Raw genomic sequence first — 12883 nt, 5'->3', positions numbered from 1 at the left:
TTTCTCTTTAATTCCCTTGGAAGATTCGTCCATGATAAGCATTTAAAAAAAATTTTCTTGATAGTCATGTGGAATTTTTGTGAATTTCTGGAAATCAGTATGAAAAAAGGCAATAAATCGTAAAAAAAGCAATGTTTATGAATTTCTTTTTTCTTGTAAGAATATTATTTTTTTAAATAGGTTTTACAATTGTACCAGCTATTTTTGGCTTGGATGCTTTATCATGATGGCAAATGACAATTGGGGTCATACGTATAGAATCCCGCAAAACCCACAACAACAAAATTTCATTAGTAAACCCTGCACGTACATACGACAATGTAGACGATAAAAATAAGTTTCAAAAGAGTTTCAGTTTGCCTGAATTTACCAAAAAAGTGCGCCTTTTCGAAAATTCTCATCTTCCAGCCTCGCAATTGATTATTTGACAGATTTTTTAAGGAGCTGGCAGTGAACACTGTAAAATTTTAGCTCCTGCGTTGGCGAAACAAGTTTCACGAAAATATTGTAACACACTAAGGGTTTTTTGACAATTGCCTCGAGCCGATTAAAGTCCCAGTTGCACGCGAGTGAAATGTGGAATTTTCTACTCTTTTGTGCCAAACAAAAAACAAAAAAAAAAAAAAAAATTATAATTGTAATAAGTTTCACAAGTCTAATTTGTTACACTGAAAGTCTTAAATAGAACGGCTTTGTAAAGTAGCGCGCATCTTTCATATAAAGAGGTTCAAAACGTATTCTTGTCATTTCATATTTTTGCACTTGATGTGGGCAAGATAATGATCACCAAACCACAAGCGATTGCCAATCAATACCGTGACAACCAAGCAATGTCACGCAGCTGTCTATTGTTTGGAAAAGGAATTATTCATTGACAGGTAAGCGATGAACTTAGCAACATGTGTTAATTAGTAACCACTAGACTACATGCTGAAGACGCCGGGGCACATCTTGGTTTGCTTGGTCCTGTTAGTCTCGGCCCGGCGAGAACTTTGCTGACACGAAAATTTGGAATTGATAAGAAAATGCGACACAGGTATTACTTTCTAGATTGGAATTCTAACGGCGAAACGTTCTTGGAAAATGTTACGCTGACTCCACAAGTCCAATACAACGTGCACATTTATATTGTTTACAGTAGCAAAGAAATTCCGGCTAAGCTCCTTCCTCAGTTTCGATCTCTTCATGTCCCGAGGAATGCTGTAGTAGTAGCACTAAAAGATGCCAAATGGGAGCCAGTGGTACGACGTTTAACTTGGCAAAATCCTAGATGCAGTATTGTAGAGGAAAAAGATGTGGTCTTGGTTTCCACGGAACCTAGAAAATGTTTTGTCAAATTAATGGACCTCCTGACCTCAAAAGAGGTGGATTACAAGCTTATTCATTTGGAAAATGTTCATATCTTAGATGAGTTTTCCCACAAGTGTATCAAATGCCGGATGATCTTTGCCACGAAGAAAGGCTTGAAACAACACGACGACAAATTTTGTGGCTATTTCGAAGAATGTTTGACAAGTTCGGGTAAACATAAAGTTGGGTTCAACAGGACTGCGAGAAAAGTTAAGGAGGCGAACGAGTGCTTGTTGTGCCTGAATAACTGTGTTGTGACGTACTGTTCCCATAGAGACAGAGCAAAAGACATGGCCAAGGTTCAAAGGACCAGATACGTTGGCAAAACCCATGCTTGTGAGAGTACGTATGATTCTGCGAACTATACGTCTCACTTTCTCTATGGCTACGAGAAACTGCCTTGTCTGGTAGTCACTGGCTGTCCTGGGTCATTTTCATCTTTGCAGGACCAAGCTCACCATCACGTAACAGAACACGGCTGCCTTAGACCTTACTTTTGCATTGTATGCTACAGGATGTTGAAGACAATAAACTTTGAAACTGAAGCTGAGTTGCTTTTCCATGGAAGGCTTAAGGGACACTGTGAAGCAGAATTTTCTTTTGCATAGCGGTGCACCTGCCCCTCTATTCCTAAGGATCCTACTGTGAAGGAGGGTGAGATCAAAACGTTACACAACAGATGTAGTCCAAATGATGTTAAAACAGGACACAATGCATTCTCAGCCAAAGGACGGCATTCAAAGTTCCGTATCTCGTTTCCAATCTGACATGAAAATAATCAAGAACAAGATTTTAATACCTGCAGAAGTCCATTAGTCTAAGTCAAGGGCTTGTATTAAACAAGTTACGCAGTATTGTGTGCATCCGAGATTAAGTTTCATCAAAAATATGGAGTTTCTCAAGGGGAATTTGAAAGTCGTTTTTATACAAAGTCACTCAAAATCAAACTAGACAATTTTGTAACATGGTCATTGCAATCTAGGTCTTTTAGTAATCTTTATCATTTATCGAAATAAATTGCTTTCCATTAGGTCAGTACAGCTTGTGCATGCAGATCTCGAGGATATTTGATGAATGGTGACGTTTCTTCTAGAGTAAAATAAGAAGTTCGGTTTATCGAGCTCTAAAACCTGGAACCAGAAAGTATTGAGCCACAAAAAAGGTCCTCTCGTTAACCTATTCTTGAAGCCTAAGAAAATCGTCGTCATTTGGTCTGCTATGGCCAGGAAACGAGCAGTCCAGAGGAATCTAGTCGCGTGACACCGAATCTCAAGCAACGAACCTTCTTTGATACAAGCAAACTTATATACGATAATTCACGAGTCTATATTACTTTTTGTTTTGCAAACACTTGGCTTTATCATATTAGCAAATCCAACAAAGGCATAAAAACACATTCTCGAAGCCTAAAAGAATCGTCATAATTAGGTCTACTATGACCAGGAAACGGATGTCCAACAGGTCCAGAGGAATTTAGTCACGTCACGTGACACTGAACCTTGTTTGATAGCTCGTGCAAACCTCAGATATACGATATCAGTCTATTTTACTTTTTTTGTTTTTAAAGCACTTTGTTTTAGAAATAAAGCAAATCCAACTAAGCAATAAAGTTTTTTGAATGACGCCTGAATTCGCAAATCAGATTTCACCGTAAACATGGCCGCTGTTGTGGTTCTTAACGACAAGAGCTCTATAATACTGTCTAAGTATGGCAATTGTATGAAACTTTCTCGACAGAGTATTTAAAAAGTGGAGAACCGATTTTATTTTTTTTTTTAGTCTTTGGTCCAGTGTTTTTTTGTTTTTTTTGTTTTTTTTTTAGTGTTCCTTATACTGAACACTGTATTTCTTGTTTAACGTACGCCCAATCGAAATAGTTGTTTTCTGGTAACGAAGGATATTCTTCAAGGATAACTACCATGACCAATGAACAATAATGGTGTGACTGTTACATACCATCACTGACAGTTTGAGCAAAACATTGAAAATACGTTTAAACATTTAAACTTAGAAACAGTGAAGAAGAGAGATTTTCATAAACCCGTGAAACAATAGTGAAATGACAACCAAAGAACACAATGGAATTGGGGTCTACTAATTTATATTAGGCTAGTGTGTATTTCACGGGTTTATGAAAACCACTCTAAGACAGACAGACAACAGAAAATATAAATGTAGGACTTGCATTTAGAATTTAGTCGGTCTTGGCCGATCACCTCAATGCAAGGACTGTAGTTTGGCAAACCAAAAAAAAACCTTCTACATTCAAGGGGGTTCGTAGTTGTCATTTAGAAAGTTTGACAATCGTTAGAATCCCCTCGGTCCCCCCAGATCCGCCCTTGCGAAATGAATGGCAAAAGTGATCGCTTTAAGCAAGTGCTGCGTGAACTAAGTCTTTCCGACTTTTGAGAGTGATTTACTATGGCTGCCAAGTTTCACTCGATTTCTTTTTAGGAAGAAAAAAATAAGTCACTAAAAGCGGTAAGTGCATTCTAAACAATACACACAGTACCAGTTTAGATAACTTTTACCAAAATATTTCCAACACTTTATCAGTTTTCATTTTCTACTTCCATAAAAATAAATTTATAACATTAAACTTTGTAAAACTTCCTACTACTTAAATTCTTGTTTACAATGGATTTAATCCACAACTTTTGATTTACTAAATTGGATTTTGCAATAATGAGACAGCTAAAAGAAAATCGCTATCCTAGGCATATTTTTCCTGATATAGTCTGACAAATAAGTATTTCACAGGAAAATTCATACCCGCATCGGGTATTTGCCAATAACCAGTTACAATAGACAATCAACTATGAAGGCAAAGTGCTATTACCCATTACAAGGTTGAGGGGAAAACTAGGTCGAATTAGCATTCCAGTGTATTTTGAGAGTGTTTTAGGGGACGAAATAGACGCCATCTTGGAAATATGTCCCCTTAAAACAGTCCTACGATGCACTGCGATGCCAACTCAACTCTGGTTTTCCCTCAACCTCAGAATGGCTAATGTACTCCCCACATTGCTGTCTTACTTGAATAAAATCCATTTTATGCAACCAGTAGACCCTTCTGCAGAATTTAAGGTAGAGTTACACTAGGTAACGTTCAGTAAAACTATTTTGTCTGGCTATTTAGTTGTGCGTTATACATAAGCGCCTTCATGCTGCACCATTATTACTCCAGGCAAGCAATACGTTATGCAAGTTGTGTCTAACATGCAACATAAGAACTTTAACGGTAAATAAATTACGCGACGCGCGATAAGCTGCAGTCGGCTCCTACAGAGGGTCTACGAACCAAGTCTCCTTTTCTTTTACGAAAGCTAAAACGACAGACAAAAACAAAGTAAAATACTCTCAAGGTCGTAGTATGGATCGCATTAGTTTGAAATTAATACGCACAGTATCTTGTGATTACTACAGGGCTCCATTTGATTTATCAGGGCCTACGTACTCTGCAATACTACCAGGGATTGAAAGGCGTCTCCGTCTTTTTCTCCGACTGACTTACGTAATATCGACGTTCATCAAAACTCCCAAAGAAATTGAAGCAAGAAAAATAAAAGATGTTTCTAGTTATAGTCCACATGGTTGACGAAGACAAAAAGAAATGCAGTCAGTGGAAACAAAAGATTCAAATCCAAGATACCTCTAACAAATACGACATCAGTGCATTCGAGTGTAAGATTAGATGGTAAGCTTCCTCTTCTGTCTTCTGAGGTTGATAAACGGTTTTTCGCACGAGGAAGATGAATGAATAAAACTTGCTGTCTATTAGCTCTCACGGAGAATTTTACAAGAAAAGAAGCATCGGAAATCCAACCTAGGATTTTGGTCCATATTTAATATTTATACTTAAAATATGTCTACTAACTAATCAACAAGGAAATCAGGATGAATAAGTTTAAGACATGACAGATAGAGACTTGATAGAATATTAAAACAACTATACATGACCTATCTAGTTGAATTAAGAGTCAAGCTTGGCTAGCTCCAACGTGTATATACCAATGTTTTCCATATCCTGAAGCACAAAGTATATCTGCTTGATAGAGGTGGCCATGGCAGATACAAAGTAGTTGTTGATAGCCTTGAGGGTGGCCTGGGCTGCGTGCTGCTTGGGGAACTTGAAACTGTGAATGAATGGGGGAAATGGGTAAGCAAATGTACGTTTTTCTTATTTTGATGTATTAAAAAAAAATCATTTTAACATATTTATTGTGCGGACACACTAACAGGACCTCTGGAATAAAACTGACCAATCAGATAACGGTAAACTAGACAGGGATTGAATTGATAACAGTGTTAGCCAATCAGATTATCACGTTCTCACGCTCTTTTTATGTAGATGCGCTATCTGATTGGCCAGTTAAAAGCATTGAACTAAATATCGCAATATAATTAGTTAATCATACTAATTTATCATATTGGTCCCGGTTGGAGTATCCGCACAGTAATAGATAGTTTTAGATTGACTTTTTTTTCTCCCCGCAAACGGCAAACGTGACCACGTTTTCATAGTTTTTCTGTACTTTACTTTGCCTTTTACAAACCTTTTCACCAAGCGCAAATACTCTTTTGTTTTTCTACTACTTGGACTTTTTTGCGATTCTTTTTCAGCCGTTTAAAATATCTTTTTACTGATCAACTGACGTTTCACGTTTGCCGTGAACGTAAATCTAAAACTCTCTAATGACATATTAAGAAAAAACTCATCGAGGAAAGGAGGAAATGGGTAAAAAATGTACTTTTTTCTTATTTTGATGCATTTTTTGAAAATCATTATTCAAACACACTTAATCACATATTAACCCCAAGAGCTAAAACTCATCGAGGGGGTCTATATATCTATTTACACAAGAAACTAAATTACATGGAGTACATAGGTCAATGGAAAAACAATAGTAATAACAACAAATGCATTAGCAAAATAGAAGATAATGAAGTTGAAGCAAAAAATCTAAGAAACGTTATTAAATGAATGAATACAATAAATTAAATAAGGACAAAAAAAAGTTTTTAAAAAAGCTTCAACTTTTATTTTCTAATTGGAATTTTCGTAGACAAAGAGCCACTCTGTGTAAATGCCACTGTTAAATCCCAATTATTTTTATTTTTAATAATAGAAGAGGCATGCATTTCATACTGAGTGAAAGGGGAGGGCTACAACCATTTTTTAAAAGTTCACGGCAAATCACACAGTCCCCCCCCCCCCCCCCTCCCTGGCTTAACCTTTAGCTTTAAATACCCATAATAATGAGCACTGATAGTCTTAAGGGTGTAAAGGGTGCACCTTCGAACACTTTATACATGAGCCACTGGCTCAGGAAAATTGAGCAAACACTTCCCGCATTATTGAAAATAAATTACCTTACAATTATTTCAATTTCCAGAAGATTTCTAAAAATCGTCCAAATCAAATTGGGCATAATGTTTTCCTATTTCATACCATGTTTCATTTAATAAAGTATAACTTCTTTGTTTAATGGTTGTGCATGAATCAGACAAAAAATATCATTCTCAAGAGAATGATCTGTGGTCTGAAATTGGAAAAGATTACACTCAAGTGGATTTGGTCTATTCCTGATACCAAAAAATATCCAGGTGGTGATTTACTTACTCTCCAAGTCCTATGGGTGGAAGGGCAATAGTCTTGAGATTGTTTTCATCAGCCATTGTAAGCACATTTTTGATTGCTTTAGTCAGGCTTTCTGACGACTCTTCTTCGGACTGAGAGTCATAGACTGGGCAGTTTACATTGATGATATTGGATGCCTTGATGTTATGTGAAGCGCACATGGCAGCTGCAAGTACATCAAGTATATATATATATCATTATTCAACAAAATAATCACTGAAGGCGAAGTGATTATTACTGAGCCTAAGTGGAATAATTGTTTTAGTATAATCTTAGACCTGAATATCAGAGAAAAGTCGAAATTCAGAATGAAAAAGTTTTAGACTTACTTCCACGCTGTCAAACTTTGGGAAACCTCATAATCACCACTCGAGCATTGATTATGGTCTCAGAATCACTGGTCACTCGACCAATCACAGCGTGAGAAACTCAATATTCAGGAATCAAATTATACTAAAAACATTTTTGTCCATCCAAAAAAAAAAAAAGAATCGTCATCTCTAATCACCACCACAGGTACCGCAGTAGTGCAGCTAAACAGGGTTGAAATGAAAGTAGCTACTATACAGTCTATGTATGGAAATCTGTGTACCCATGTTTTAACCCAATGACAAAATGACAATTAACAGACCAATGAGCAAACAAGAATTACTTTACAAAACCCTGAATCAATCTAAGTCGATGTACATGCAGCTATGTAATTTTCTTGGTACTTTTAAATTAGCATGCTACAGAGAATGACATATTTAAACCCACAAGCAAAACCTTGCTAGTAAGTTTTGTTCTCACTAGCAAAAATTTCAAAGTCACTAGCGATAGATCGCAGCAAAATAACAAACGTAACTTAATGCAGGTTCTAAGCTTTTCAGTCTTTCAATTTCTGGACTGTGGTCATAATCAGAGAACTTAGTTGTTAAATTTTTCTACTCACTTTGTGTCACTTCAAAATTAGCATTTTCCTCTGCCAGTTTTTTCATTTCCTTCTTGAACTCTTCATCGCCTGCCTTGCTGAGAATCTTCCCTGACAAAACATCAACAATATTAGAATCTATGCTTCGGGCGACTCTTGCACTTCTTTTGTGCTTACCACTGTTGTCACTGCTACTGGAAATTGAACCTGGGTCGCAGTGATGAGAGAAAAAATGTTTGCACCACTACCCCACCCCTGCCTCCACTGCACTTCCCATTAACCATTTCAAAGTTTTGATGTTTTATGATTTGAATCTGACAGTGTATTTAGTTTTTTACAATAACTTAAAAGTTTCTCGTGAGCTGATTGGTTAATTTTATCATCAGTAAGAGAAAAGACAGATTAAGCTGATGTTGACGAGCGCCATTCTTTCCGTTGGTTGTTTTGATCACGGCTATGCCTCATGGATCCACACTACTTTGACAATGTGATGATGCAATTTATCGTCAATAAGAGGACAGACACATAAAAAACTGATGTCTATTTGTTAAAATGAAAATACTCACCTACTTCCCCCTTCATTTGGAATTTACCATCAGTAGGATGAACAACTGCATTAGCTTCAACAGCTACCAACTCTCCTTGAACAACAGACAGCTGTAAAGAAAAAAAGGGTATTTCATAGGCTATACTTCCCAACAGACTTAAAGTTAGCAGAAATGTAGGGAATGTTGTGTTCTCTTCAAATATAAACATTTCAAAACTGAATTGGAACATCTGCAATTGGATGACAGCAATGTGTTGCCATATTTTTTTGTGAAAGATTTTCTACATGTATACTAAGATCGAATTTCTCTAAAACAAAATTTAAATATGAAGAAGTATCCAACTTTGGTGTGATTGAGCTAATAATACTTTAAGACAAACAATCCATACATATTTTAGGGTGTTCATAGTTTGACTGTATAGAAGTCATGACAATAATGGCAGGAATATGTACTGTATAGACAAAATAAACAAAAGGTCATGACTAATTCTCATGACTATCTGTTACATTTACTTACACGTTGTCCCAAGAACAATGTCTTTTCAGAGAGAATTGATATTCCATCTCCAGGACCTTTATCAGCTGCCTTACCACGGCCCTGTGGACATTAATAAGTCATTTAATGTTAACAATATGCCAAAATAAATACAATCCATTACATTGCAAGTAAAGTGTTGCAAGTAGGCTTGAAATGACATGTGATGGTGGTAAACTTCTTTACTTTTAACTATTAATACTATTAATTCATTTTCAATTTTCTGTATCCTTGGTACTGGATACTTGGTACTATTTTTAACATATTGGAACATAAGTACATGTTCTACACAAAACTGAGGCTAATTCCGATTAAGGAAGAACTTTAAACTTGATCATGGACTGATTATTTTAGATTGACAGCAGCGAAAAATCAAATTTCAAACCGCAATAAAATATCATACAACTATAGCTCATATTCCATCATTTACCATATATATTATAGACACATTGTGCTTGGTCTGGCTTTGGTAAAAACATATTTTTATCATTCCTTCTATGCATGGTATTTGTTTGTACCCAAGCTAGACCAGAATGCATCTGTTTATCCAATATAAAAAAGGCCTATGTAATGATTAGTCCAGGAATTAGGCTTGGTGATGATGTTAATAAAGATAAGTTTTCATAGAAATAAAAATTTGCTTCATAAAATATATACAAAAACCAATCTCTCAGACACTGCACCCATCATCTGGCTACAATTCAGTACCCTGATGATCAATGAACACAGTGTCAAAAAAAGTCATTGTATTTTATATTCAGCTATTTAAAAAAATGTTGGTAAAGTTTTTGTTCCATGCGGTATGCTTTATACTAAGACTGAAATGTACTATGAGCCATTAGAATTCATGAGCGAAATGTCACAACAATATGGAATTTTACCAAACTTTAACTGCAAGTTTTTTTACGGCATAATAGACCATTTCACAGATCCCGCGGCTCAACCTCAGCCTCCTCAGCGTGTAATATATTGTTTAGAAATTGCACAACCTGTGAAATTTTTAAGTGTTTCAATTGTCCGTTGATGTGTAAATTCCTTTCATTACTGTGGACTGTGGTCAAATTCCAAAGAATAATTACACGCTGATGAGGCTGAGGTTGAGTAACGGAATCCGTGAAATGGCCTATTTCATTTGTAAAAACAATATTTACATAAATATGATTATATGATTGCAATATATTTAATGCTAAGTAAGTATGGTGCAAGATGCAGCATGTACATGCAACAAAACCTTCACAAACCTTTTTTTTAAATAGCTGTGTACTCAAAGGTACAAATAGGTGAAACACAAGACATACAGCTATTTTCAAAAAAGGTTGTAGGGGCAAACTGTGTACGGCGATCAGTGACTGGCAACTGTACAACTGTACAACTGAGAGAAACTGTGGTGAATAAGAATTTCTCCATTATCATCTTTAAATACCTAAACAATGCCTGCACCATTCCACACAGACCTTAGATGTCGAGTTGTTGGGTTTGGTATTTGATTTATGTCTCTGTCATAGTAAGAGCACAGTTCCTCTACGATGTGCAATCGCCAATCATTGATTGCTATTCACAACTTTTTTTTTCAAACAGCAATATTCTACATTAAATTGCACCTATTACACAATGCCTACAGTATATTATGCACAAATAAGCTTTCGATTTAAGTTACCTTTCCTTTGCCCTTTGTTGCAGAAGCCTTGGCAGCTGGTGCTTTTTTAGCAGGGGCTGGCTTTTTAGAGGTAGAAGCAACAGCGGCATCCTTTTTGGGTGACGAGGGTTTGGGCTTCTTGGGGTGAAGGTCCTCTGGAGCGACAAGCTTACCCCCTTTTCTTTTCTTCAGCAATTCAGGGTGAATGTTGGGCAAGACTCCCCCTGAAGCAATGGTGACTCCCTTCAACAACTGAAAATATCAACAAATAAATCAATTAATGTCTTTCATCAAAAACTCAAGAGTCAAATGGACATGGCTGGAGCTTGCCGTTAGCCACTTGCCTCCTTAACAAGCTTACTAGCAAGAATAATATAAAAACAAATAAATAGAATTTATTTAGAGAGGGTGGCACATGACATTTGCGACTGATAAAGTTATAGCCCTCTATCTACAGTATCTGTTTTTAACACCTCTGAATGAGATGGGACCACTATTTGATGTGGTCATCTGAGCCAATGTGAAAGAGAAATTATATACTAGCTTTCTAAAGCCAGCCACCTTGACATCATTCTGGATCTGATCTGTCACTGAACCACCAGTAAGTCTAACAAGTATTATATTAAATAATCTATTTTTGTCAAATTTTAGTTTCTTTCCTCAACTTCAGAATCACTCCCAGATCTCTTAGGCAATACAGTTGATAAGGAAGATTGTGTCACTCTCATTAAAAAAGTTTTAAGAAAGTCTTTCAATATATATTCAAGAAAGTGAATGATCCTTGCTGAACAACTAGACACCAATGCTTTAATTTCAAAAGACTACACCATTTATAGGAAAAAAGTTTTCAAACAAAGAAAAATCAACTCCTGTGTGATTTGAGTTGAGGCAATTAAGTTGACAAAGACAATTCAGTAGCATGAATTCTAATTATCATATACTTAGACATACATGTTAAATATTGTGCAGTCTAATTCAGGCCTACCACAGACAAAAGATCCGCCCTCCCTCCCTCATGCTAAGTGTTCTTAGACTGGATATGTAACAATGCTGATAACAGCTGATATGGCAGATGATGGCAAATGGTCAGGGAGTAAGGAAGGGATTAGAACACCAGTGCTGATGCAAATATGGAAATCCCTCTAATATGCGTGTCTAATGCATCAAGTTAAGCATTTTAGAATCAAAATACAGTTTATAATAAACAGATTGAGCTCAAATAATAAAACCACAAGCAAAGTCGGTAAAACAAAAAAAATTTCATTGTTAAGATTCAAAAGCAATATAAGAATAGCTTGTTTTATCAATTTAGCAGGAACATATCTTACAACATTAATATATATATACTGTATATATGTAGCACAATTAGTTAGGAAAGGGGGAGCACGAGGTTAGAAATGTTACAGGAAAGCTCTAAAGCTTTCACCGCAGGAACATGTGGTTTCACTGAACAAATATAATCGAAAGACTCGATATTTACTCGGTGAAGAGTATTTCGAAGTGTATTCACAATGTTTGAGATCCTAGAGACTGATCTTTTACTCTTTGGCGCGAATATGGTTCGTTTTTTAAGAACAACAATGACCAGTGTGACAGCTGGAAGCAAACACCAAAGAGGGCTCCTGATCAAGCTCGCTAAACATTCCAAAAACAAACAACAACTTCAGACGGTATGAAGTCAACTATACGTACCCTATGAAGTTCTTCATCGTTAGCAACAGCGAGTAGAATGTGACGGGGAATAATCCTTGATTTCTTGTTGTCCCTGGCCGCATTGCCAGCCAACTCCAGGATCTCGGCTGTAAGGTATTCCATTACAGCTGCCTGATACACCGGCGCTCCAGAGGCGATTCGATAGTGATGTGTAACTTGTCGGAGATACCTGTGAACACGGCTTACAGGAAACTGGAGTCCTGCTTTTGCCGATCGTGAAACGGCTTTTGCCCTCTTCGCGGCTTTTCCCCCTCGAGCAGACATTTTGATTATAGCTTCGATCGGACGTACGTACAGTCAAGTGAAGAAAGCTCCAAGCGGATATTATGCATCGCTGTGTTGTTGCTGTCAATCATTGTCATTTTGTCCAATCAGAGCTCGTATAAGCGTTATTCTCCACGCCTAATATGGAACATGGCGTCTGGTTTTCCGCGTGGTCTTGTTTATACCTTCGATTTTAGTTACTGGGCATTCTACAAAGGCTTTAAAATCATATGTTTTTACAAAATTTTGACCTGCCATTCCGAATATAAAGCCCTAATTATTATTAC

The 12883-nt window shown here is 36.6% G+C and overlaps 2 protein-coding genes across 2 annotated transcripts; one reads left to right on the top strand and one right to left on the bottom strand.

Annotated features, from left to right (window-relative positions):
• Positions 1–924: 924 nt before the first annotated feature.
• Positions 925–3034, top strand: LOC148913610 (uncharacterized). Its single transcript, XM_089033692.1, has one exon. The coding sequence runs from the start codon at positions 1026–1028 to the stop codon at positions 1956–1958; it is 933 nt and encodes a 310-aa protein (XP_088889818.1). The 5' UTR covers positions 925–1025; the 3' UTR covers positions 1959–3034.
• Positions 3035–3975: 941 nt separating this feature from the next.
• LOC116294174 (core histone macro-H2A.1) lies at positions 3976–12649 on the bottom strand. The gene is made up of 7 exons (XM_031701726.2): positions 12312–12649; positions 10641–10871; positions 8966–9046; positions 8468–8558; positions 7923–8012; positions 6974–7157; positions 3976–5486 (listed from the first exon to the last, which is right to left on the bottom strand). Exons 1-7 carry the CDS (start codon positions 12594–12596, stop codon positions 5324–5326), a joined length of 1125 nt encoding a protein of 374 aa, XP_031557586.1. The 5' UTR covers positions 12597–12649; the 3' UTR covers positions 3976–5323.
• Between the last annotated feature and the right edge of the window lie 234 nt (positions 12650–12883).

This window comes from Actinia tenebrosa, unplaced genomic scaffold (assembly GCF_029948245.1).
Source record: "Actinia tenebrosa isolate PJP-AT-01 unplaced genomic scaffold, QUT_ActTen_1.0 PGA_scaffold0__85_contigs__length_37466705, whole genome shotgun sequence".
NCBI lineage: Eukaryota > Metazoa > Cnidaria > Anthozoa > Actiniaria > Actiniidae > Actinia > Actinia tenebrosa.
This window is presented reverse-complemented; position numbering and strand designations above follow the sequence as displayed.